This window comes from Python bivittatus, unplaced genomic scaffold (assembly GCF_059951505.1).
Source record: "Python bivittatus isolate LINGU-HERP-01145 unplaced genomic scaffold, Pbiv_v1 ctg000580_np1212, whole genome shotgun sequence".
NCBI lineage: Eukaryota > Metazoa > Chordata > Lepidosauria > Squamata > Pythonidae > Python > Python bivittatus.
In genome coordinates, this window is record NW_028277087.1 from 5,805,296 (window position 1) to 5,831,784 (window position 26,489).

A 26,489-nucleotide genomic window follows, 5' to 3' on the forward strand; every position below is an offset into this window, starting at 1 on the left:
GGGCTGGGCTAAATACCAAGATACTGAGAGTTCTAGTTCTCTCCTAAGCATAAAAGACAGCTGGGTGACTTTGGCCTAGTCCCTCTTTCTCAGCCCAACCCACCTCACAGGGTTGTTGTGGAGAAAATAGGAGGTGGGAGTGTTAAGTACTGTATGTATGCCACCTTATATTGACTAAAAATAAAGGCAGGATAAAAATCTAATAAATAAATGGCCTTGACAGTATCATAGGATTAAAGTGTAAACCTGCATATGACAAATGTATAATTATATGCATATATCTCATGTCATATCTAATTACAAATGTATCTACAAATGTATATTTTATTATTATTGTTGCTCAATAATTGAGCAAGATATGAATTATGTACTTTTTGCAAAATGCCTAGTGAAATTGTGGAGTCCTTGGGGTTCTCTGAGCTTGCTTGTTTTCTCGCAGACGTTTCGTTACCCGGCTAGGGAACATCTTCAGTGCTAGAGTGGAGTGGGGTTTGCTCTCTGTTTACATACAGTGGCATGCCCTGCCAGTGTTGGTGCGGGTGGGGGTTTTGCTTTGTTTTATTTTTTTCCTCTGGTAGTTCCTTGATTGGGGTAAAAATGAAACAAAACAACCTCCCCCCCCCAACACTGGCAGGGCATGCCACCGTATATAAACAGAGAGCAAACCCCATTCCATCCTAGCACGGAAGATGTTACCTAGCCGGGTAACAAAACATTTGCAAGAAAACAACCAAGCTCAGAGAACCCCGAGGTCTCCACAGTTCAACCCTGAGCTACACATATTCGCTTTTATTGGCGCCTAGTGAAATTATTTATCATGCAACACACATTCTGATGTCAAGCGTTTTTTGAATGAGTCCTAACACATCAATAACGTCAAGTAAAGCTTAAACAATGCATAATTTAACTCAGTGCCGTAATATACAATATATGAGTGATAAAATGACAATATACCAGTCGTCTACTTTATGCACCTCCCACGATCTTCCTGTAGGCGTGTCCTCCCGCCACCAAACCCCACCCACCCCGCTTCGGCATCTTCCTCCAGGTCTGCTCCGAGCCTTCTTTCCCCACCCCCCCATCAGCTTTCTCTACCTCGTATTGGCGAGAGCAGCAGCCAATCACACAAACTGAAGCTGCCTCCTACTCTGCGATGACCTCCCTCCTTCCCCTTAGTTTTCGCCTCGTTTCTCATCCCCCTCCCTCCTCCGCCTCTTTTTGAAACGGGCCGCGCTGATTGGCCAAGACAAGGGCATAAGGGGCGTGGCTCGAGAGGACGAGTCCAGACGAGACGAGAGTGGCGACCGCAGCTGGAAGAGCAAACGCACCTGAAGGGAGGGGTGAGTGCGCATGTGCGATATGCAGTTGCTCCCCTTTCCTCCCCAAAAAAAGGGGGGGCGGCTGAGTGGTCTGGCCCCTCTTTAGGGACAGGTTACTCGTATTTGGGGGTTGATATTAAGACAAGTGTGAAGGGAAGTTTTTAAAGTCCTTCTCATTCTACTGAAATGGGGGGCTTGAAGACTGCTGAGCTGTGCCTGGGGGTAACTTAAAAGCCAAATCCCATCCCCCAGTCTTGAGGTGACAGCGGTTGATTTGTGCTCTCCTTGGGGAGGAGGAAACGTTCATGCTTATTTTGCTCAGACGGGAGAGAATAAAGGTTAATTTCCCTGCTTCCAAAAGAGACGGGGGGGGGTAAAAATAAGGGCGTAATTGCCCCACCCGTGACAGATGGGGGGCTTTAAGGTGATCAGCTCTTCCCCCTTGGATTTAAAGGAGGGGCACAGATTCTTGCTGTCCCCATCTTTAGAGGAGGGGTCCGAGAGATTTGGAGGGGGAGGAAAGCAAATGTACTCCCTGGCTCTAAAATGGGGATGGTTTTAAGTCAAATATCTCTCCTTCCAAAGGACAGAGGGCTTGAGTTTCTCCCTTCTTCAGATTCACCAGTAGAGAAGGTGAGAGGAAGGGGTCAGGTTGAAGGTGAGTGGCTCCCCTTTTTCTCCCCCTTAAACTGAGTTGGGGGAAGGGGGCTTGAACCTATTTGTTTTCCAAAGTAGAGTGTTTCATTGCATGTGTTGTTGAAAGTTGACCTTTATGTCTCCAACAAGCCACTTTTCTTATGCCCCACATTCCCATCAAGGTGGAGAGGGGAATCCTTTTCAACCTAAGTAATATATAATTAAATCAGGGGGAGGATAATTAACCTGTATCTTCCTCCCCCCCAAAAAAAAGGTAGAGAAGGAGTGAACTTGTTGAGTTGCAATGCTATGCATAACCTCCCCTCTCCCCTTACTTGAAAGCAGGTGGAACAAAAGGGTCAGAGGTGGTCTTCCCCACCTCTTTCCTTCTTAATGGTTTTTTTTTGTGGGGGTTAAGAGTTAATGGGTTTCTATTCTCTTGTTCCTTTGGCAAGAGGCAATGGAGGCTGAAGGTTAACTCCTCCCTTAGTTGAATGATAGAGAGTTGAAAAGCTTAAATCTGACCGCATGCATTTGAGAAGGAGGTGAAGATCAAAGTTTAATTCCCCATTATTTGTGGTTAGGAAAAGCCTAAGGCTAATTGGCCCATTGTTTAAAAGAACAGCTGGAAGATTAAGCAGAGAAAATGTCATCTTTTTAAGGACCCCACTCCAAACACTTGAGGATTAGGAAAGTACCTCTGTCCCTGAGCAGAGAGGTCTGCGGTAGTAACATACTGCATAGCCCTTTTCTGTGGTTTTTAGGAAAATGATTGTTGAGGTTATTAAAATTAAAACTACTTTTTCAAGTTTTGGGGAATTTTTTTTAGATTATATTGGCTTCCTTTTTCAGTGTTGCAATTCACCACTGCAAACTTCCATCTATTAGTGTACCACCTCAATAGAGAATTGGTCTGTCCTTCAGTAGTATTTTGTGAACAGAGGTATTATATTTGTGACTTCCCTTCTCCCTGTTTTTTTTCCCTCAGAAAGTTTCAGCATTCATTTCTGAATCACTCATCTGACGTTAGGGTGAACAAGAGTGGCTAGCTTGACCAGTGAGCTTCAGGGATGAATGCGCTAATCTTTACATCATATCTGCTATTGCTACTTTGAGGAAATTAGTTTTTGATGAATTCTTGTTTTCATGAACAATTGGAAGAAGGGAATAGTGAATAAACTTGCCCCATGTATCTCAGAATAGTGAGGAAGAGGCGTGGGGATCTCTTTCTTCTAAGAACCTGTTGATAAGGGGAATAAAGCAAGGTTGGATTGGGGTGGAAGTCTAAAAATTTGGAATATGTTTTTCTTCTCTTCCTTCTACTTCTCCTCCCTTCCCTCCATCAGTGTGAAACAGTTTCTAAGATGAATGTGAATTTTCTGTTTTTAAGACAGGATAAGATAACGTATGTTCAGTGGTGAAACATCTGCTTTAAAAGGTTTGCTCTTGGACTCAGTAAGTCTGTAATCTCCCTCTGCCAAAGACCAAACTGACACCAATCAGAGTCTGCAACACTGGATTAGAAGGACCAATGGTTATTCTGTAAAAATTGTTTTTGGCTGCTTAAATACTGAAGACAAGAAGGCGTAAATCACGAATACAGCTGTGTTCTTTGCAAAACTTCTTTGTTATAGTCCCTAACTTCTTCTATTGGAAGGGCTGGGAGCTGTTGCCAGCCACAAAAGACAGGGCTATATCAGATTGACCACTAGCCTGTTTTTGTATAAAGTAGCTTCATAGTTTTCAGAAAAAGGGTTAGAGTACAATGGAGCTTAGTAAAATAGGGCTGCAACAAATCAAATTTAGGGGAAATTTCCTTCTTTCTTCCTCTCCAGGTTATCTTGAGTTAGGCCTAAATGTTTTTCTTCCTCTCTGTCACAATGTGACAAGAGTGTGTGTGTATTTCTTAAGGATGGAGGAAGTAAAGCATTGCTATTCCCTCTGTTGTTGGAGATAAAGCATGTGGCTGAATCAGCTGATGGAGCTCTAGGTTTATGGGCTTTCAGTTTAGTTGGCATGTGTATGTGGGAAGGAGGAGTCATTCCAGCACATGATAAATTGGAACTTGCTAGTTTGGGATTGACATACAAATACATTTTATTTTTTGTAAGAGATCCTTGAGTTTAATTTTTGGGTTGTTGGTGGCTTGGCTGTCATGGAGATTTTCATGACTGACTCTCTCAAGATTCATATAGCCCAGTCAAGAAGGTTGCAAATCATATGTTTTAATTAGTTCTAAAGAAGTTTAATGCCTTCTGGGAAACCTTCTGTTGCAGTGTGCATTTTGGTTGCAAAGTTTAGATTTAAATATTGAGAGTCTGCAGAGTTTTAAGAATTATTCCTATATGGATAACATTCTGAAACATTGTTTTCCTCTTGTACAGTGCTTTGTATCCTGATGTGTGTTAACTGCCCCCCCCCTATTTTCAGGATTGTATTTACAGAAACTTCACAGGTTATCTTAAGGCTTTGATTTTCACAGTTAGGGGTAGTCAGAGCTTATGACTGAACACTTGCCCTTCTTGTTTTGTTCGTAGTTTAGGATTGTGCCTAAGAATTGCAAGACTTAGCCTAGTTCAGTGTTTTTCAACCTTGAGGACTTTAAGAAGTGTGGACCAACTCCCAGAATTCCTCAGCCAGCCATGGTTTGTTGGTTTTTAGCTTGACACAAAATAGGGATCCAGCCATTGTGGTTTATAACTTAGATTTATGGATTAGTGTGTTGAGTGGCCTCTATTAATTATGCCTTACTTGACAAATCATACAGTAAACCATTGCTTAGCATGGTGTGAGATCCATCTCAAAGTCTTTGCCACCTTCTACAAAAGTGTTCCTAAGAGATTTAAGGGTGCTTTGAAGTCTCTCTCTCTCTCTCTCACACACACACACACACACGTATTTGATCCGGACAAAATTAACTTGGTCCTTCAGATTTTCTCTTTTACACATACCTGAACCTGTGTTGACTTGATTTCCATAAGGATAAAAAATCCATTCTTTCTTCAGCTGATCTCTGCCAGTTGTTCAGAGCAAGTGTGTAAGAAAGCTTTGAAGGCTAGGGGGACACTAGTTTTCCTTGGTATTGCTTTTTCTTTTAATTGTTATGAGGTTCTATGTGGTAATCATTGCATTGTAGACCTGTCCATCAGTAATCAATGTAGGTAATATATAGCTGCCAGATCTGGCCTGCAATAATCCAAGTGAACACAGGATGGGAACTAGGAGATACAGGAAATGAATTCTTTATTGTGCATGACACGCTGAATTGTAAATTAACCACATAGATTGAGTTCTCACAACTTGCTAAGTTAAAATGAGATCAGTTTAGTTTGTGGTATAGTGTTTGAACTCAAATACTTGACTGCAAACTAGCTACTAACCTCATTTTTGTATAGTATTGTGCAAACCTGGCCAAACATAAGGAGTGCTACATAGCTTATCCTCTACCCAAAGCAAATGTATGAAGCTGCCTTATAGTGAATCAGATGCCTAGTCCATCTGATTCACTGCAATCTCTTATCAGCTTTCTTCCACGAGCTGCTTCCAGGGTTTTTTGGCTGTCTCTCCGTCCATGTCAATTGGCAGTGCTGACCTGGATTGATGGAAAGTGAATTCTGATAACATCCAGAGGGCCATAGGTTACTCTTCTGGTGAACTCACTGGCAGGGGTTCTATAGGAATTTACACTGGCCTTTTCTAGCAATTGCAACTTTTGAAGATGCTTGCTTTTTTTTCCTTCAGTTCCTTCTCAATTTTCTTTACTATCGTGTTGGCCTGTCTGGTTTAAACATTCTGATTTAGTAACCATATCAGGTTAATTCTTTTTGTGTTCCTGACTTCAGAAGAGTTTATTGATCCTTGCTTTTTTCTAGGTGTGACTGCTCTGTGTCTTTTAATTGTTCCCAGTTGCTGACTCTCTGGGAGCTATTTCTACATTACAAAACTTTCAGAAGTTTCAAAAGTCAAACAAACTGTTCTTGTCCTGAAAGTTTGTATAGATGTTGAGGAACCAAAGGTCATTTCCATGCTGAGAGGTGAAATGGAAAAGTTTTCTCAAATAGCAAAAATTGGGTTGGGGAGGGGGAAGAGAAACACATCTGTGCTGGGTCAACAGGAGTATCTGGCTGCTGAACTCCCTGCAAGCATTCTACCATGTAAGAAACAACTTACAGATCATATTGAATATTTACCAGACTGTGTAACTACATTGTAAATAAGCTTGCAAAAATTACTTATGTACAGAAATATTTACCAGCTAAGGGGTGCATCCCTTCTAAACTGAATGAAGATAAGAGGCTCTTCTATTTTTTTTAGCTAGTATGCTAGCCACAAGAATGGGAAGTGCTCCAACATAGTCTATTACCTCATTCAGTGGCTTGGATTTCTATATTCCCTATGTTCACCTTTATTTATTTATTTGATTTCTATACTACCTTCATTTTGTGTGGTCAGTTTGGTGTAGTGGTTAAGAAACCAAGAGATGGTGAGTTCTAGTCCCGCCGTAAGCATGAAAAACTGGCTGGGTGACTTTGGGCCAGTCCCACTTTCTCAGCCCAACTTGCCTCACAGGGTTGTTGTGGGGAAAATAGGAAGAAGGAGTATTGGTATGTTTGCTGTCTTGAGTTATATATGGGGAAAAAAGGTGGGATAAAAATCTAAAAAAAACTCCCACCTCCTATGTGACCAGGCTAGGACTTAAAACCAAGGCTGGGGTTAGTTTAGATACAGAGCAGTACTATCAGAGAGATGAGATTTAAATTCAGGCCTTTAATCTTGGCAGGTAAATCTGAGTTCTGATTTTTAAAAATTTTTTGGAACAGTTGCAGTGCTGGGGAGAAGAAGCAATAACACAAATAGTAAAATCTGAGAACAATAAAATGTTTGCTTCAGGAATGAGGTGGATAGACTTCCATTTTAAACCAAGCTCTAGATCAGAAGGAGCTAGATAGCATCCTTGGGGTCGTCCTCAAATAGTGCAATTGTTAGGACAGCCATCTTTCACTGGTTTGGAATTCTGGGAGTTTGAATATCATTCTCTCCTCCCACTCCCTCCCAAAAAAACTTCCCCTGGAGTAGTTGGGCCAAGAGTTAGTGCATGGCTCATACTCACTTAATGAACTTCCACAGCTGAGGATAGACTTTAATCTGGTCCTAGTCCAATCCTTCAATAATTACCAATCCACATTCTCTTCAGCAACATAACTGTTTGAATTTGACATTTTAAAAGGCTGTACAATTGTTGGAAATTTGAATTCATTCTTGTAGGGGTTGTGCTCCTAAATATCAATAGTGTGTTGAAAGTATACTGAGTGATCGAGTAGCAGAACATCCCATTACAAGGATAACGTCTTGGATAGAGAGTCTGCACTTAGCCCAATTATCCCTGAATGTTAATAGACACTCATTATATTTGAAGGTAGAAGTAGTTTATTAAGAAATTTATTAGAATATAAAAGCCTCACTTTTATTTAAACATCACCTTGAAGAGAGGGAAGCAAAAGAGAGTTGTGAAGGACAGGATATTCTCCTTTTGTCTCTTAAACACACTCATTTATAATAGTGAGAAGCAAACACAGGGACGGTGTGTAAAAACCCTTCTCCTTGTCTGTCTTTCACCATGTGCTTTTTGCTCAGATGGCTCATAGTGCAAAGAGAGAAAGCATTCTCCCACAAAAGATACATTGATCCTTGAGGTTTTGTGGACCTTGTGGTTACAGTGCCAGGAGAAACTACAAACAACATTCCCTCTCTAATGAAACAGGCTTTTTGCTACCGAATTGTTTATTTTTAGATTCATCTTTTTCCATAGAATCTTTCTCACATCAAGTTGTGAGTTAGCTTTCTAATTTTGAGTCTTTTGATTATGTGCCATTGAGTTGGTGTTGAGTTTTAGCAACCACCTAGCAAACTCAGGGAGGCAGTGAAGGACAGGAAGGCCTGGCGCGATATGGTTCATGGGGTCACGAAGAGTCGGACACGACTTAACAGCTGAACAACACCAAAAGATGTGCTCCTGCTTCAAAGTCCAAATTTTAAGTTTACACTGTGGCAATAAGAATGTTGATGTGTCAGTTCTTCTCCACATTTATTTTATCTGCAGATTCCTGCCCAACAGCTATACTGAAAATTACCTACACCCTTTGGGAGGAAAATGGGCTGGTTACAGCACTTGCAAGCATGCTAGAGGAAGTTTCTTTGCAGACCAAGTTGCTCATATACACTCTGAATCAATTAGACAGATTCTGCTATGTTCGAGCAGGATGGGCAGAGATGATTTGGGATTCTTTTCAACTTGTAAAGCCTGAGGAAGTGAATAGGATTCTCTGATTTGAACCTTGCCACCTGGATATTTGATCGATGCTTGTTGGTGCTAGATTGGAAATGAATGGCTTGATCTAGATTGTCTGAAGGAAGGAGGAATGCCACCTGCTTTGAAGGAGGTGGGAATCTGATCTTTGTGAGGAAGCCTTCCCTGAATTCAGCCATTTTTTTGCTATTTCCAATCTCTCCTTTTTAGGGAAGGTCGTAGAGAGGACATTCAATTATAGAGGATGCTAGATGAAATGGATTCATACCAGGTGGATTCAGAACGGGTCACAGGACAGAAGCAACATTAGTCATTCTGGTCAGTGATGTTTGTTGGCACCTTGACATGGACAGTGTGCCCTTCTTGGTCCTACTAGCTCTCAGTGGTGTTTGATACTGTCAACAAAGCTATCCTACTTGATTTGTCTGCAAGGGCTGGGAATTGGGGACATTGTTTTACACAGGTTCTGTTCCAATGGTGGTTCCAATCAGTGAATTTTGGAACACAGGGCTTGAGTCTGTGGTTACACCTGTGCTGGATAATGTAAGGCTCAGTGACCCTATGTCAGTTAACATCTGTAGGATGCCACTGGGCAAGGTCATCTGCCAGCTCAGGATGCCATCAATATACTGATGATATCTAAGTAAGTATTGCCACCTAGGCTGAGCTGGAAATGCTGTTGACTGCCTGAACTGCTGTGTAGAGGCTATTTGGATCTGGATGCAGGAAAACCAGCTCAAATTAAAGATCCAGTTGCTAATACTCAATAAACATAATCAAAGCCCTGGATTAATATTGGTCTTAATAGTTACTCTGCACAGAGTCACATTCCTCCCCAAAGTAGTGATGTGTGACTTGAGGTCCTCCTGGACTCATGGCTCCTGCTTAAAGAATAGGTAGAAGTTGTGGCCAAGAGGTTCTTTGCCCAGCTTTGGTTGGTGCCCCAGTTCTGTTGTACCTTGACAAAATGCCCCAGTAACTCACATTGTGATCACCATGTGTTTGGACTACAGCACTGCTATGTGCTGTATGTGGGGCAGCTTTTGGAAGCAATTCAGAAGCTTCAATTAATCCACAGTGCAGCAATCAGACTACTGGTGGGACAGTCCTGCCATTGCAGAGTACAGCAATGCAATTTTGAGGTCACTGCACTGGCCGCCTGTTAGCTTCTGGGCCCAATTCAAAGTCCTAGTTACTACTTAAAAAGCTCTTTATGATGCAGCACTGGGCTATATCAGGCACTGCTTTGCCCAAGTCAGCTCTCCCCTTCCAGTCTAGACATCTTGGGAAGACCTGCTGGTCTCTGTGAAAGTCACAGGACTTGAACAAGGCAGCAGGCCTTCACTGAGATAGTCCTTGCATTATGCAGTGTGCTTCTTCCAGAGACCTGAATGGCATGTTGTCTCCTCATATTTAGAGAGTTGTTAAATCCATCTTATCATGTGTCAGCTCCATTTGATTAGTTGTGGCCATTTACCTATTTTTATGTGGTTGTGGTGGGTTTTGCTGTTTTTTACTTGTTTTTATGTTGTGATGCACTGCCCAGTGTGATTTGATTGGAATGGCTAAGCAATATAGTAAATAAAGTTAATTACTCTGGAATCTCCCTCGTTTCTACAAAATGTTTTGACAAACTGTGGCACCTTCTCATTTTCTCACAGAAGTTGTGCTATCTTTGTTAACTACTTTATTATCTTTTGTACTGATAGATGGAGGCCTATTGGATTATATCAGAGGGTGTTTAGATAGACTGATTTTGATTGTTATTTAAACATTTACAAGCTGTCAGCATAATGACCAGTGCATAGTCAATAGGGATGACTTAGTTTAAGAAGTTAAAATTGGAGCAGGAATAGTACATGTAACAAGGATTTTGGAATTATAGTTGATTACTAGTTGCATATGAGCAGTGTGATATGGCTGTAGAAAATGCAAATGCAATTTTAGGCTATGCCTGCAGAAGTAATTTCCAACCCACAAGAAATACTGTAGTAGTGCCGCTTGATTCTACATTAATCAGAAACCCCCTCAAATGGTGAGTCCATGTACTAAAAGGATTCAAACAAATCAGCATGATTTGCAATGAGGAGGACTGAGGGATTAGAAGCTAAATCCTGTGTAGAAGGTGAAGGAAACGGGAATATTTAGGTTTGAGAAATGATGACTGAGGTGGGGCAGGGGGAGAGACATGATAGCAGTCTTCAACTATCTGAAAAGTATTTGCCCCACAGAAAAAGATCAAGATGTATTCTTTCTCATTCTGAAGTACAGGATTCAGAACAATGGTCCTAAGTTACAGAAAGTCATGTTAGGAGAAAAACAGAGCATGTTGGCAGTGGAACCAATTAATCAGAGAGAGAGTGGGCTCTCTTTCACTGGAAGTGTTCAGGCAGAGGGTAGAACCATCTACTAAGGATTCTTGAATTTGGGCTACTGAGCTGAGCAATGGATTGGATTCAGAGCTTAAATCAGTGTTTTTCAAACTTGGCAACTTTAAAATGTCTGAGCTTCAATTCCCAGAATTCCCTAGCCAGCATGTTGGCTGGGGATTGAAGTCCACACATCTTAAAGTTGCCAGGTTTGAAAAACTCTGGCCTAAATGGCTCCTTTCAATTCTAGGGGACAATTCAAGGTCAGAGAAAATGGATTATAAGGTCAGTTTGTGGGTTTGAGAAGGCTACCATCTTGATGAGCCTTTAGTTATCTTTCAGACTGAAGAGTTATACATTATGAGACTTTCATGGAGAAAAGGGATGCGCTTGCTTGCTTTAAAAGATCTTTTCCTGTATGAAAGGAGGAAATTAAGTGGACGACATATTTATGTTAAGAAAAGTCCTTTGGCTGCCAGAAATTTGGAAAACGTTATTTTAATAGATATGGCAAATTCTTATACCTAAGGGGAAAAACTGAGGCAGTGCCTGTTGAAATAGTCTAATTCCATTGGACTAAGTCTGAGCCCACCTATGCATTTCATCAGGTCTGATTGCTTAGCAGGAGTGGTGGAAAGTGCTTCCAGGACACAACTGATTTTGTAGGGGGGGGGGGAAGTGAGTTTTTGATGCCTTCCCAGTACAAGGTGAGGAAAGTCCCAGTAAGAGATAGGAAATGAAGAGGAAGATTGCCCCAAAACTTTACCAGGTCCTGGGAGAAAGCTCTGAAAAGCTCTGAAACCATTTTTCACACTATGATTCCTAGAATAGTATCAAGGTTTGGGAACACATTTTCAGTCCATTCCAGTAGGTTTAAGACAGTTTCCTATGTCTGAAACATTTCTGGGAATCAAAATCCATGCAGTGGCCTTATTAAATTCCCTTTTCTTTTTCTGAACCCTCATGTATGGCCTGCAATTCTTAGATTCTTGTCAATTTACAGAGCTGGTTTTCTTTTTCTTTAGAGGAGTTTTCTACTGAAACCTAGCCACCTTCTTGACTGGCTGTTTTCTTTGATTTTTGGCTCAAAACGTACTATGGAACTCACAAGTATCAGATTTTAAAGATGTGCTTTAAAGTCATATTTACTTAAATATCTTTTTGCAACTAAAAGTATCTTCAGCTGTCTAAGGAATGACTCGGCTATTAATGCTTGTGCATTATTTTTAACCGGCTGTTACAGTTTTGAAAGCACACCACGTTCCTCAAATTTTGTTTTTCTCTCAAACTATCCATAAATATGATTTTAGCCAAAAATAAGGTTGCCTGTCCCATAATTGATAATGGTGCTGGATTTACTCAAACCTGAGCTACAGTGTAGATCAGTGTTTCCTGACCTTGGCAACTTTAAGATGAGTGGACTTCAACTCCCAGAATTCTAGGAGTTCATAGAATTCATAGCTGGCTGGGGAATTCTAGGAGTTGAAGTCCACGCATCTTAAAGTTGCCAAGGTCGAGAAACACTGGTGTAGACATAAAGATTGTGTTGTTTGAACTTGCAGACTGTAATGTATAAAGCAAGAACTGCTTAAGGCTGCAGAAACTGCTATTTTTTCTTGCAAATCTGATATAGCATCAAGTTGACCACGATTTCATGGTCATCTACAGTAGATTGATAGGTTTTTTTTTTAAACTGATAGCGAAGTGCAGTAGCCCTCCCTCTTTGCTTTTCTGGGTTGGGTTTGGGAAAGGCATTAGCCCATTCCATTTCTGTGCTCAGCCTTATCCTGGGTTCTGTGTCCCTGCTAGAAACAGGAGGGTGTAATCTATTGTCCTCCAGCCTCTTCATATTCTTGTGTGTGCGGTTCCTTGCCTTTTGCAGGTATCAGGTTGGTGCATAAATATAAGATTGTAATAATGTATTGCTGTTGCTCTGCACTGCACTTTTTAGAGGAGCATTTACAGGCAGTCCCTGATACAATGGTCACAGGGGTACGTGTAGATGGAGGTCATTCAGTGAATGGTTCCTGGGATGCAAAATGTATTTGGGCTGTACTGTTAACAGCTTTATTTGGTGCCAAGCTCTTTTTTGATAAATTGCAAAAATTTAGCAAAGCAACTCAAAGCAAATAAGAAACACCCCACAAACGTATGTTCGATCCACCGTTGCAAGTAACATAAGAACATTTCTGGGCTGAGAACGTCTGACTATCAAAGCATGAAAGCCATGTGCAGGGTGCGCACCCCAATCTCTCTCTCGCTGCAGCTTCTTCATCCCCATTATCCTTTGCCATGATTCTTTTTACCATTCCGTTATTTTGTACCAGAGTTTTATGTTGCCCTTTGCCTCTGGTTTGTGTAAGTGCTATTAGCACATCGAATGTGAATTATCCAGGTCAGGTGAGCTGCATTTCAGAGTTACCTGTTGAACAAGTTTGAAAACCAACTGTCGGCTTCCTTGTCATAACTCACAGAAAATGATTTGTTTGGTGTGGTTGTTAAGTGAGGACTGCCGGTATTTGTCTTTCTACTCAGTGTTATTTGTACCGTAGTTACACAACCTGCAAATCACCAGATGTCCAAAGTAACTCCTTATGGCACTCCAGATTGTGGAGTAGCAAACTTTTTCCCTATCATCTCCCTTGCTCTTTTCTGCTGCCTCCCTTGCGTGTGAAGTTTGGGTGTACATAGAAGGGAGAATAGGAAATTTGGGGGCCACTAATATATTGCTTGATTCATTTAAGTCTGGGAATCAGCTGAGATGAGTTGGGTGGGGATCAGTGTGAGTGTGTAGGTTAAATTTTAGCAGTGAATTAAAAGTTAATCATTTAGTTTAGCTTTTGGTTCCCCAACCACTGCTTACATTTTTTTTTTTAATGTAGTCTATACTTTATTTTGCAGTTAGGCTAATTGAAGGAATTCTTAACCCAATAAAAGTTGCACACCTCTGCTTACACTGACCAGCAAAAACTTTCCAGTATGTTCTGTAAGTTCTCCTGCTGAACATTTGTCCCTTCTGCAGATGTAGCAATTTCTTAAGGACTGGTATCTTCAGGGAACTATTTGTTGCTGCTGCTGTTATATAATCCTTGTTGCTTTCTTCTGGAAGAGAGTCCCTATATACATGCCTAAGAAGAAGAACAGATCAAATTAAAACTGAATTACAAGTAGAAGATGATATGCTCCTTTATGAATTTGTGATTGAGGCAGGATGACTGAATAATTAAAAAAAACTGGATCTGGAAACACACCAAGTCTGTTTTGCCAGCAGGTTGATGATGCCACTCGGATGTGAGATCAGGTTTGCCGTGAATAATTTTATTTTTTCTCTTCCTCTGTTTATGGGACTTTTTTTTGCTTGTTTCTGCCCTACCTTTTTCTAATTGCCTTTGCACGTTGTGACCTGTATGCTCTCCCTGTTTTGGCCATAGGCCTGACTCTGTACGCATTTGAGTCTGCAACAGATTTTATAACAATACGACACGTGCATGTTGAAAGTTAGCCTTGGTTTCCCTTTCAACATTTTACAGGAGCCTCTTATTAAGACCAAGCTATGCTTATGTATTCGGCTGTCTCATTCCTGGTGATATGAAAATAATGGTGCTTGGAGCTGGCTTGTGAATAGCTCGTTGCTTGGTTTCCAGTAGTAGTGAATTGGATCCAGAAGGCTAGCAACGGAAATAAATTTCTGCTTAGTGGCATAATGCCTTGTAATGTAACTTCTGTCTGCTGGTTCAGAAGGCTGACTTACTAAGGATATTTCCAGAATGCTTACAAACAGCCCTGAAAAGTAGGCCATTTGACAGATGATGTTGAGAAAAGGAAAGGTGGCTTGTATGTGTGCTAGTAGGCAGGAAGTGCTTTGCAGTAAATCAGCACCAACATCTGAACAGAACTATTGCTGATAATGGGCTCTTCCTCACGGTCACATTAATGTGCTTTTCTTCTGTCCTTCGAGCTGGGAGAAAAGTATGTCGATGTAAAGACCACTCTCCCCACATCTTTCCTTTCCTGTGCCTTAGGTTGATCAGGGTTGATACCCTCCCAAAGATTAGTGCAAGTTAATTTCAGGCAGTATTGGGGGTTTGTTTATTATCTCAATTTATATGGCTGCCCGTCTCAGATTCATGACTCTGGGTGGCTAACAATGGTTAAGAACACCATTAAAAGAACATAAAACAGCAAAGACAGCAACATGCCTGTAATCAGTCAAGGTAAAAACAAAACCACCAATAGTAGATCAACATCCTTGATGTTCCCTACCATCCTTTCCCCTTGTGTTCAGCATCACCTACCACCAGGAAAACTAATGACCCATTGCTGTACTGGGGGAGGTTGGGGGGAGTGGTCTCAGGAATTCCCTGCCCTTTCATTATGTGATTGTTTCTTAGATTTTCACATGGTTGCAATTGTATAATTCTCAGCATTGTCAATATAATATATAAAAAATAAAAACTCGCTTAAAATAGAGGAATATACAGGTAGTCCCCCATTCCCAAGGTCTGTCCTTAAGTTGAATTTGTATGTAAGCTGGAACAGTATTGTTGTATAATACTGTATAAGTAGTATTGTGTAATTAACTCGAACCATTGTATATTTAACTTGAATTTTGCTGCAATAGGCTCTGTTCTTAACTAGGGGTCATTTGTAAACCAGGCATTCTTAACCCAGGGACTACCTATAATTCTATAAAATACCACTGGTGTTAACCAACTGAAGACCCTCTAGAGAAGCTCCGTTTTAACCTGCTGGTGGAATGCTAATGAGGTTGGGCAAGTCTAATTTCCTGTGGGGGAGGCTGTTCCTTATGTGGGGACCATCCTAGAGAAGTATCTCTCTCTGAGTTGAGCCTCCCAATATCTCATTGATGGGGGATTACAAGTAGTTTTTGCCAGAATATTTTTATTGGAAGGGGTTAATTCTAACTGAAGAAGGAAGTGCTGAAAGTACTGAGGCACCAAGCAATGTAAGGCTTTATAGATCAAAACCATTACTCCCAAAAATTTATTGACAATCAGCACAGGGCCTAATGTACAGAGGTAATGTGCTTATGGCATCTTGTGCCAAGTAAGATATGGGGTTTCACTGTGCTTTGTACAATGCACAGCACATTGCTGTAGCCTAGATGGGCAGTAATGAGAGATAAATCCTGTTGCAAGTTCCTCCGACTCCCGCTAAGGCGGCAACTGGTGCACCAGCCCAAACTAGGCAAAGAGCCTCTTGGCGAGGACTTCTTCCTGCCCATTGAGCAATAGCTGGGAACATGGGCCTGTTCTCACAGGGACAATGCTTTCTCCTCAGGAGCTAACAGTGGAGCTGGCAGGGAATCTTGATAGTCAAACAGTAACCCCATCTTGCTTGGATTTAGCTTCACCCTGTACCTTCCTCTTTAACTACCTTCAGACATTGGGACAGGACTTTGCCACCCCAGACTGCTCTTGTAGTACAGTCAATGGACAGCTGGGTATCATCATCATCATATGGATGATACTGCATCCTGAACTGACAAATGAGATTTTTCAGCAGCTTCGTGTAGATGTTAAAAAGTAGAGGTGAGGAGAACCAAGCCCTGCGACACGCCACATGTACAAAGCTGCCAGACTGATCCTCTATAACCACTGCCTGGAACCATGTCCTGAGGAAGGAGTGGGGCCACTGAAGCACAGTGCCCCCAACTGCCACAGAGATCTAAGGGAACCAGAATAGGTCTCCCCCATCTAAGTAAGTCCTGACAGAGCTCATCAACCAGTGAGCATGTGATTTCTGTCCCATACAGTACCTAGACCTAAACCCTGACTGAAAAGTGTCCAGATAATCTCCTTCCTCTGGGTGCTCTGTTGCTGCCCTCCTCTCACAGTCTCAGCAACCTTCCCTAGAAAGGAATGGTTGGAAACAGGAGAATAGTTGTCTAGTATAGCTGGAACAAGGAGAGGGCAGCCTTGCTTGTCTGTAGGATATACACCCCCTCTCAAAATGAGGTATTGTTCACTTTCTGGATCCAGCTGAACCATCCCTCCCTCCACCAAAGGAGCCAGGAAAGACATGGATCTTCTCTGCAAGTGGCCAGGACATAACACAGAGCATCCCATCTGCTTCCTCAGAGCTCACAGGATCCCAGTTAACATGGCAAAATATCACTCTGATCACTACCATGGATTCCATTCACAGAAAGTCAAGACTTTTGTAAATCTGAGTGTAGAGGAACACAGAGATGACCTTGGAGAAAATATGCAGGGATCATTAGTAAAACATCAGCTTAGCCTAGGAAAACAAAGAGTGGGAAAGAAACTCAAGATTGCCCCACCTTGACTCCCTTTGATATAGGAGGGAGGAAAGGGGAAATGCTGTCAAGCTTCCTAATATTTCTTGTGGTGCCTTCTTGGCTTAGCCTGCTTTAAAGGGCTGACACTGAATGACTTTATTGGCAAACTGCTGTGCAGAAAGATCACAGCTGTCAAACTAGATCTGTTGATTATTCTCTTCCTGGTAGGGCATTCTTTATCCTGAACAAGACTGCTGGTTGACAGCCAACTAACCCAGGGTGCAGAAATAAGAGTCAAATGACAATGTTTATTTTCATTGGACTCCATTGGTTTTGGGTCCAGATCTCTGAAACAGAACTCAAAATGTCTTCATTTTCAACTTCTGATGTTGCTGTTCCTGTTCAGGAAAGAATAGCAAGACATTATGACTTATGCTGTCAGCTTTAAGGAATGCACTTATGATACTGGACTTTTAAGTAATGCTAATGGCAGCCTTCAAAGGACATTACAGGAGGGTCAGAATTGAACAGCAGCTTGAGAAAATTGAATGAAATAGCTAATTCGTTATCTATTAAGCTGTTCATTATATAATGAACCCCTCGATAACATCAGGGTGGCTGAAAAACTATACTTATATGCCAACCTCTTCCAGAAAGAAGCACATCTACTGCACGTAAAGAGGCCTTCTTTGTAATAAGAGCTAGGAAAATCAGAATGAGAATGGCAGATAATCTGGTTGCAAACCAGAGTGAAGATCTATAGTCTTATGCTCTTCCTGTGGAACAGGGGCTCTTTTTGTGAATGGGAGATTTAACAGTATTCCATTTACAAAAATATCCACAATAAAAAGATATCATTCTCCTATGGTTTGAACGATACATTACGATAGTATCTTGTGTTATAATATTCCGCCAGTGATTTCTTCCCGAGAGAAGACACATCCAGCTAGGAATTAGTGTCATCCAAGCTGAATGTGAGAGAGTCAAGACAGACATAAGATTGCTCATGGCTGAAATATGGATTTCTGTACCAGGAAGTGTCTGATGGTAATCAATCTGGATGGCTTTAAAAAGATTGGACAAACCCGTGAAGTATAAGGCTACAATATGTCTACACAAGATACAGGACTCACGACTGTGTATTACCTGACCTTCAATACTGGATGGTGAGGAATATGAATTAGAGCAGTTTTTTTCAAACTTGGTAACTTTAAGATGTGTGGACTTCAACTCCCAGAATTCCCCATCCGTGCTCCCAGCAAGTCCACACTGAATTAGAGAGCGCTATTATATTTGTGTCCTGCTTATAGGCTTCCCTGTGGTATTTGGTTGACCATTGTTGAAAAGAATGCAGGCTATGCAGACCTTTGATCTGATTCAGTAGAGATCTTGTGTTTTTTCCCCCCTGGTATATCTTTAACAAAAATGCCACACTTTTTTTTTTTAATTAGTGCAGGAGCAACCTAAACAGTAAATGAATACTGAGCAGTTGGGGCATAATGGTGTGGGAAGCAAGTGAAATCCTGAGAAAGCAAGTTGGTGCAGCAAGATGTGCATTGCAGGAAATTTGAGCTCCCTTGTTTTCGTGTGCAAAACCTGAATGTCGGTCCTATTATGTGGCATTCCAATCTGATATAAGCAAATTCTGTACAATTTGGATGTGCATGAAGAGAATAACAGGAGAATACAATTTAAATGCAGGACTGTTAGGTGTGTAAGACCCAACTTTTTAAACAGCCCCCCTTCCCCTGAAGTTTAAATGCAGCAGCTCATCTTGGATTACTTTTTTTTAAAGGGCAGGCATGCTTGTCTAATCTCACTGGGACAGGCAAATGTGGACAAACAGCTTCTATAATCTTCATTCGGACTGCAATAACTTGAAATAACAAGAGCTGCTTTGTTTCATCAAACTATTGAGGGAATTAAGAAGGGTTTAGCTTTGGACAAGTTGGTTGAAACTCTCAAGCTTGCAATACAAAGCTGCATTCAAGCAAGAAAGGTGGGTTTTAAAAAAAAAATCTATGCTTTGTTTTAAAATTCATTTCTTTAGCTTGAATTATTGGGAGGTGACTCTCTCTATTCTGGGGCAGGAAGGAATTATTATTGTATTTTATGTTTCAAATAATTATTTGAGAAGCATCTTAAACACAAATATATTCTATATTTGAGATTAAACCTGTTACAGAGCCCACAGTACAGGGGAATTAACAGCAAACAATTTAACAGCCTGTAGGCTGATGCTTCATTTCTGCAGGGCATTCAACTCTCACCCATGTTTCTTTTTTTCTTTTTTCCCTTGGCAGAGATTCATTTGAAGGGTTTTTTTTTAGTATGTTGGGTAGCATTCCCAGACACTTGTTTAGGAGGAAGACCTGTACAGTTTGGATGTGCATGAAGAGAATAACAGAATACAATTTAAACGCAGGACAGTTAGGTGCTTAAGACCCAACTTTTTAAATAGTCCCCCTTCCCCTGAAGTTTAAATGCAGCAGCTCCTGCATTTAATGAGCCCCTGAAGTTTAAATGCAGCATAAATGTATTTTGCTGCTAAAGGTAGAGAGAATCGTTTGGTAAGTGGATCTCTTAAAAATATTGTTAGAAGTTGACCTTAGTCTTCTGGAGAAGTCCCTTGAAAATTAGTTACAGGCATCAAATGACCAGGCTCAAATTACCATATTTTGAACACATTATATGAAGACTTAGATCTTTGAAAAAGTCTATTATGCTGGGAAAGATAGAAGGAAAGAGAAGAGGAGCAAGGTGGATGGACTCTGTTACAGTGGTGATGGGTGCACCATTGGAAGACTTGAAGGACCACATTGGAGACAACTTGTCCTGGAGAAAGTCTATCTTTATGATCGCTAAGAATCAACACCAACTTGATGGCACATAATTAATCAATTGTTGGTTATGAATGAGGGCATATCCTTTTCAGCACAACTATGATTGAGGCTTACTGCAGGGCCACATTTTTGCCCAAGAATGTCTTGGAACAGCAGTTTCATAAGAAAGATACTTCCTAGTTGCTACCCATTCTGGATCTTAAATTTAGGGGAAGTTCTGTTCTGCCCATCCCAATCTGGTGTTTTAGGCCATAATAGCAGGGAAAGATTGTACTAGTATTCTACAAAATGTTAGGTTGGGGAAAGTGATGTGTTCCTTTGGCAGATATGTAAAAATGATTGCATTAATTAAGATGATAAGGTTGAAGAATAGTGAGTACATAAATGTAATCAGACAAATATCGTGTGAAGTTATTTCATTGCCTTCTTAGAGAATAAATGAATAGAATACTGTATTGTTTGCATGCTTTTTAGTATACCTATGTAAGTAAAAGGATGCTAGAGGCTTTTTAAAATGAAAGACTAATATTAATTAAAATATCCAAGGAACAATATCATTTGTGAAAAAGTGGTTACCAAGGCTGTGGCCAAGGCTCTGTTTGGGAGACAGCTGATCTTCAAGGGGAACCATCTGCCAATACCAATTTGTGTAAGCACTGTTAAAAGTTTCTAAAGAGACTTTAGACTCTCCAGAAACCTCATTTGAAAACTGTTCACTTGAGACAAGTGAGGGGGAAGAAAGGTCGCCTTCTCCCTGTTGAAGTCTCTTTAGCTCAAAAAGGAGTGAGATGAACTTGTTCCAGCTGTTTTTTCCTTATCTTTGAGCTTCATACCAGTTTCTTCCCTGATGGATGTGTTCTCTTGCTCTGCATTATTGACAGAAAGGAACATTTGTAACCTGACAGCTGTTCATTCCAAATCCTTCATAGCCAGAAATAAAGTAGACTGAAAAAGGGATGCAGAATGAAAAGGGCGGGATGGGAAAATTTTCCAGTGAAATTCCTTGTTGCAAAACAAGGTACAGTAGAGAAGTGGATGGTCAAGAAAGAGCTACATTGCCTGTGGTGTGCTAGGTTCCGGCCATCATTATGTTTGTATGTATCTTTTTGTAAATGGGTTGGGGGGAAGATCTCAAAGTAAATGTGTGTCTCCTCTCTTCTGTGATCTGTGTAGAACTTTGGAAGTTCTCCTTATATTTATATTATAGTTTTAGTCTATTATTTTTCTTTTGTTTTTAATTGTCACCACCCACTCATGCATTTGAGATGGGTGACCATACAAATTTAATAAATATATATTGTGCTTTTTTAGGAAAAGAAACAGGATTAACGATGGAAATAAGCAAAAGGAGGAGGCAGTGAAAAATGGACTGATTCAAACTGATTGTCACATTGATTTTTAATATTTTGAAAAACTAATGTCAATGTTTTCTGTCTTTCCCCTTCCATTCTTCTTCTCAGGAGGCTCAATTCTCTTCCTAGCTAGCCTCTGAGCTTGGTATGGATAATGGTAGAGCGGTGGAAGGTCAAGTAGGCTTAAAACAGAAAGATGCGGAGACCAGATTCCATGGACGTATTTTTCCAGAGGTGAGCAGTTGGGACCTGCTTTGTCATAACTATAGTAGCCATGAAGCAACTCAATTAAAAAAAAGAAAGGCAAATGAGCAGCAAGCTTAAAAGCAGCAACAAAAGAACATTTAAAAAAAAAATCAGTGTTTCTCCCTTAAAACTACATGCAGGGTTATACCATTGCTTAACAGACAGCACATGCAATTTATGCATTGGGAGATAAAGTTTCAGTGCCGTGACTGAGAAGGCTTTCTGCAGATTAATAGTCTTGACTTCCAAAGGCAGCTTTGCAACATGGAGAATAGCTCCTGAACAAAGAGATGGGAGTCATTGCTCCTACATGTCCCCTTCTCTTGTCCCTCTCTTGTGGTTTAAGTCCTGTGGGTACAGGTTTGAGTCTGAGTCTTACTCTATATGGATGGCTCTCTGAATTTGTTCTGTTTTTATTTTTTTGTGCATCCCAATCCTGCTGAAGACCCAGACTCAGGTCAGTTGAAGACTTAGTGGCTGCATTCATATAATGTGCAAAACTTGGCTAGGGTTACCCTCGATTAGGTGTTTTGTAGCTTAGTATGCTGAGCAAACCCTGCCTACATGGTTAGTTTATGGTTCATTAGATTGTGTATTTTTTTTAATGCAAACTCAGAAAATGTGTTACTGTAATTCAGTAATCCAGTGAAGATTGTTGTGTAAAAGTTACTAAGTATTCCCACTAGAAAATGTACAAAGTTTCTGTTACTGGCTTAAAAGGGACGGAAACTTCTCTTACTTCCATTAAAAAATGTCTGGCCTTGCTTACTAGGTGCTGTTTCTAATCCTTGATAAGCAAGGAGCAGATGGCTCATTGAGGGACAGCTCTAGCTGTTACTTGGCTGTTGCATGATTCTGTCTCTAACATGTTCCGGTTTTCTGTTCCAGAGTCCTAAAGAGAAAAAAAGTGTGATCAACTCCTTGGTGTCTGGAGCATTGGCTGGTGCTGTGGCCAAAACAGCTGTGGCACCGTTGGACAGGACAAAAATCATATTCCAAGGTAGACATGAGAGCAGGGAGGAGAAATGGAGCAGTCTTCCTATCTTTTTCAATTGCTGAAGCAATCCTGGCTCCCTCTAGATCAGTGTTCTTCAACCTTGGCAACTTTAAGATGTGTGGACTTCAACTCCTAGGATTCCCTAGCCAGCATGCTGGGAGTTGAAGTCCACACTTCTTAAAGTTGCCAAGGTTGAAGAACATTGATCTAGATGCATGGAGTTCAGTTCTCAGAATTTTCAGCAGTAGCTATGGTGGCTGAGGAATTCTAGGATTTGAAGATCTGCAAGACACCCAGTTTGAGCAAACCATTACATATATTCCTGGCTTGTCATTGCTCTAACCAGCTTGGAAGCCAAGTTTGACTTGCTACCTTTGAATTCTGGCTTGATAATGAAGCTAAATGGCAGGATTTGGAAATAATGCATGATTTTATCCTGGCAAATTTGTGATTAGTTTGTTTAACCATCTTTGCAGAAGGCCTTTGCAAGCCAGGAATCTGAAGATTTTGGGTTTAATGATTTGTGCAAGCAAGGGCAACATATTCTTTAAAAGCATTCGGATTCTTCATTCAAATATAATGCTACTTCCTGTTATTCTGGACGTGTGGTAATGGTAGATTACAACTTACACTCTTCTTGGGTTCCACAGTACTAGGATTTTTTTTTCTAATATTCAGACAGAACTTTCTTTCTTGTAACAAATATGTTATTCACTATCCTGCACTCTGGAATGATACAGAAGACAGTAAAGATCTCTTCTGTATGTCATCCTTTTAGGGATTTGAAGAATGTCTTCTTAAGGCTAAATATTTTCACTTCCTTCAGTCTATCTGTAGGACTTGGTTTCTGATCTCCTGATCATCCTTGTTACTATTCTCTGAACCTGTTCCAGTTGTCTGACTCCTCCTTAAAATATGAAAATCAGAGTTGGACATAATACTTGAGGTGGGATTCTGACTAATGCAGAATGGAAACAATTTTGAATTTCTCCTGTCTTCTAAAGACCCAATTTGATAAGCGTGTCCCTCCATCTTCTCATTCTAGCTTGTCATAAAAAAGTTGAAGAGCACAGGGCTAAGGACTGACTCCTGTAGCAGCCTACACTGTATGTCACTCCAGGCTAACTGGACCTGTTGAGACAGCCAAGATGCCAATTCACAAAGGCAGCCCCTGGAATGGCTTGCTGAGATGGTTCTGTCCCCTGGGGTGCAGTCTGGATGCTCCCCACCAGAGGCTGACTGAGTGCAAAAATGCTGATTGTTAGTTTACCCATAGATTTCTTAGTTTCAGTGCTGATGTGTATGTGACCAGGACTGTGGAGTCAACACATAAAACCTTCGACTACTTTATTCATGGTACCTCCGATTCTTTTAAATATATATTGATATAGGAGATAAATTATAAATATACTAATTATATATTTCCTATATTGACGGCAAGCGTGCAACATACAAGGCATTTCATCACTGCCAACGTGAATCAGCGGGCAACTTTTTGGAACCCTAACCTGTTAAAGCTTGGGTCTAAAGGCTATAGCTAAGACATTCTGTTTTTTTCAATTTTATTTATTAAATTACAAACATTCAGTAACCGTATAGTTTAAACAAAGGATAAAAGCTAAACAATAAAAACAAGGTGGTTATATTTTTATCAAAATATATATTTTGAAATTTGCAGAGAACTTGAAATTAAAATATATCCTGAAAAAAATAGGTTAATCAAATTATTATCTATGAAATAGGACATTTTAACATACTATTTATATTATATACAATTTAAATTTATTAGGAGTCAGAGTCAGTACATTTTTACCAACTCTGATTCCAGTAACCCAAGAATTGCTTCCGACTCCACGTCTCTAACTCCACAGCCCTGTATGTGACTTCTCTTTTTCTGTTTTCAGTGTCATCAAATCGGTTTTCTGCTAAGGTAAGATGAAATGCCCTTCTCTTTTCTAGGCTCCATTGTGGGTGGAGCAGTTGGGGGGGTTAAATCGCACTGATTTGGTCCCATGGGTGGCTGTCACCTGAACACACCTCTCCTCTGCCCCTCCTCCTAGCCTCTTAAGAGCCAGTGAGAAATAGTAAAAAAAGAACTACCATAAAACGGTAGGCACGTGTATGTCTTAACTGATATAAAATCTTAGCACAAAATTCCAGCCGACGAACAGACGTTAAAACAGGAACCAACCCTGTGTAGCCGGTTGCTAACTCCATCACAGAGAAAAGGTAGTCTTTATCTTGCATAAGGAGGCAGATAGAAATTGGACATGATCATTGACCTGTCCTAAAGTAACAACTCTGGGTTTTAGGAGGCATTTGGGACAAAAATCTTTCCTTCTCCTCACCTCTCCTCCATCATATTATTGTAGCTATAACCTGTTTCCTTAATAACTTCCTTTGGGTCAAGTCACTTTGGCTGTTACCACATGAGGTGCTTCTCAGTGTTGGACTTAACCATGGTTTATTCAGCCCAGTTTTCTGGATTCCCACCACTTGGTAAGCTAGGGTTGGCTAATTTGCAGTTCAGAGTGTCACATAAACAGTCTCTTGGGCAGTGGACAACCAAACTCTTTTAGCCAAGCGTGTTTCCAGAACAATGTTGAGACATTCTGGACCTCAGTTTTATAATCTAGAAATGCATCGAAGAGGAAAAGAAATTGTGAGGGAAGAGGATTACAATCAGTCAGTTGCAAGTTTTAATTAGAAAAAAAACCTGGCTGAAATGGAAATAGTACACAAAGAAAAAAGCCCAATATTCTCAGTATTTCTGCTGAACTGATGCACTGGGCCCTACTATCCCGTTTCACATGCTGTCTCTCTCTCCACTGTGGCCTGAAGGAATGGTTATTGCCAGATTGATCAGCTGAACTGGAACCGATTTCTGAAGAAAGTTTCTCTCTTCTCTTCTCTTCTCTTCTCTTCTCTTCTCTTCTCTTCTCTTCTCTTCTCTTCTCTTCTCTTCTCTTCTCTTCTCTTCTCTTCTCTTCTCTTCTCTTCTCTTCTCTTCTCTTCTCTTCTCTTCTCTTCTCTTCTCTTCTCTTCTCTTCCTCTCTCTCTCTGTGAACTGTGGGCAGGAAGGAGCAGCAGAGGCAAATTCTTTCTGGAGCAAGCTCCTTCTGAAAGTCTCCCAGTGTTGGCATCAGCTTTTCTGGGCTTACCATGATCCCACAGCCTTGTTGCAGTTCTACAGCATCTGGGGACCTCACATATATTGCCATCAATGAAAGAAAGGCAGATGCCAACACATTCTGTGGGAGTTTGGTTGGGGCAACAGAGAAGCATTTTGAGGGAACACCAGTGAGTTGTAACCCTCTTTTGTGTGAAAACTTCCTGTCTGCCTTACCCCAATCTTGAAGTAGGATGCCAGTTCCAACCCTACTCATACTTATCCCTCACCAAATTTCCTCTTAAAAATTCATGACTCGTTTGTCTTTCAAGTATGTCACACCTAATCCAATTCCTCCTCTATCCAGGAGGCTTACCGGCTGATCTACCGTACCTACCTCAGTGAAGGCTTCTTCAGCCTATGGCGAGGGAACTCGGCCACCATGGTTCGGGTGATCCCCTACGCTGCCATCCAGTTCTGCGCACATGAGGAGTATAAGCAGCTTTTGGGCAGCTACTATGGCTACCAGGGAAAGTAAGTGGCTGTGGAGTCTTGGTCTCCTTAAAAGACTTGGCTTGAGCATGTGGGCAAGGCATTACCTGCTGTGGTTGCACTAAGGATCAGCATACCCCTGCCCTCGTCCCCAAGGTGGATGACCCTGACCTTTCCAGCCTTTAGGGAGGCCTTGAAGACCTGCTTCTTCCCCAGGCACTGGGCCAGGATACTACGTGAGCCCAATTTTAGTGGTCTGTTATATGAGTTAGTTGCCCTGGTACTGTATGTTTTATTGATTTTTTTAATTTGTACTGTGATGTTTTAACTCTGTAAGCTACTCAGAGTTGTTTGATGAGCAGGCAGTCATAAAAATTAAATAAAATTAAAGTTAAAATGAATTAACAAATAGACAAAGATGCCTTTCTTTAAAGTCACACCAAGGCTGAATTAGCACAGGCTGCTTGACCAGGTTACTTAAAAGCCTCATTTGTCACCTTGCCGACAAAGATCCGCATAGTCAAAGCTATGGTTTTTCCAGTAGTAATGTATGGCTG

At 40.9% G+C, this 26,489-nt stretch overlaps 1 protein-coding gene across 3 annotated transcripts in view; it reads left to right on the forward strand.

The window, feature by feature from the left end:
• The first annotated feature begins 1,254 nt into the window (after positions 1-1,254).
• SLC25A42 (solute carrier family 25 member 42) overlaps positions 1,255-26,489 on the forward strand; it is a 33,702-nt gene continuing 8,467 nt past the window's right edge. Inside the window, exons 1-5 of one of the 3 annotated variants that reach the window (XM_007430710.3) lie at positions 1,255-1,340; positions 21,197-21,322; positions 22,223-22,334; positions 24,236-24,261; positions 25,808-25,974. In XM_007430710.3, the coding sequence (XP_007430772.1) occupies positions 21,236-21,322; positions 22,223-22,334; positions 24,236-24,261; positions 25,808-25,974 (392 nt within the window). In that variant the 5' untranslated portion in view covers positions 1,255-1,340; positions 21,197-21,235. Of the gene's footprint in view, positions 1,341-1,904; positions 1,978-18,750; positions 18,893-21,196; positions 21,323-22,222; positions 22,335-24,235; positions 24,262-25,807; positions 25,975-26,489 lie in introns of those variants that run through there. The other 2 variants (XM_025168240.2, XM_088149432.1) reach the window with 2 other exon arrangements.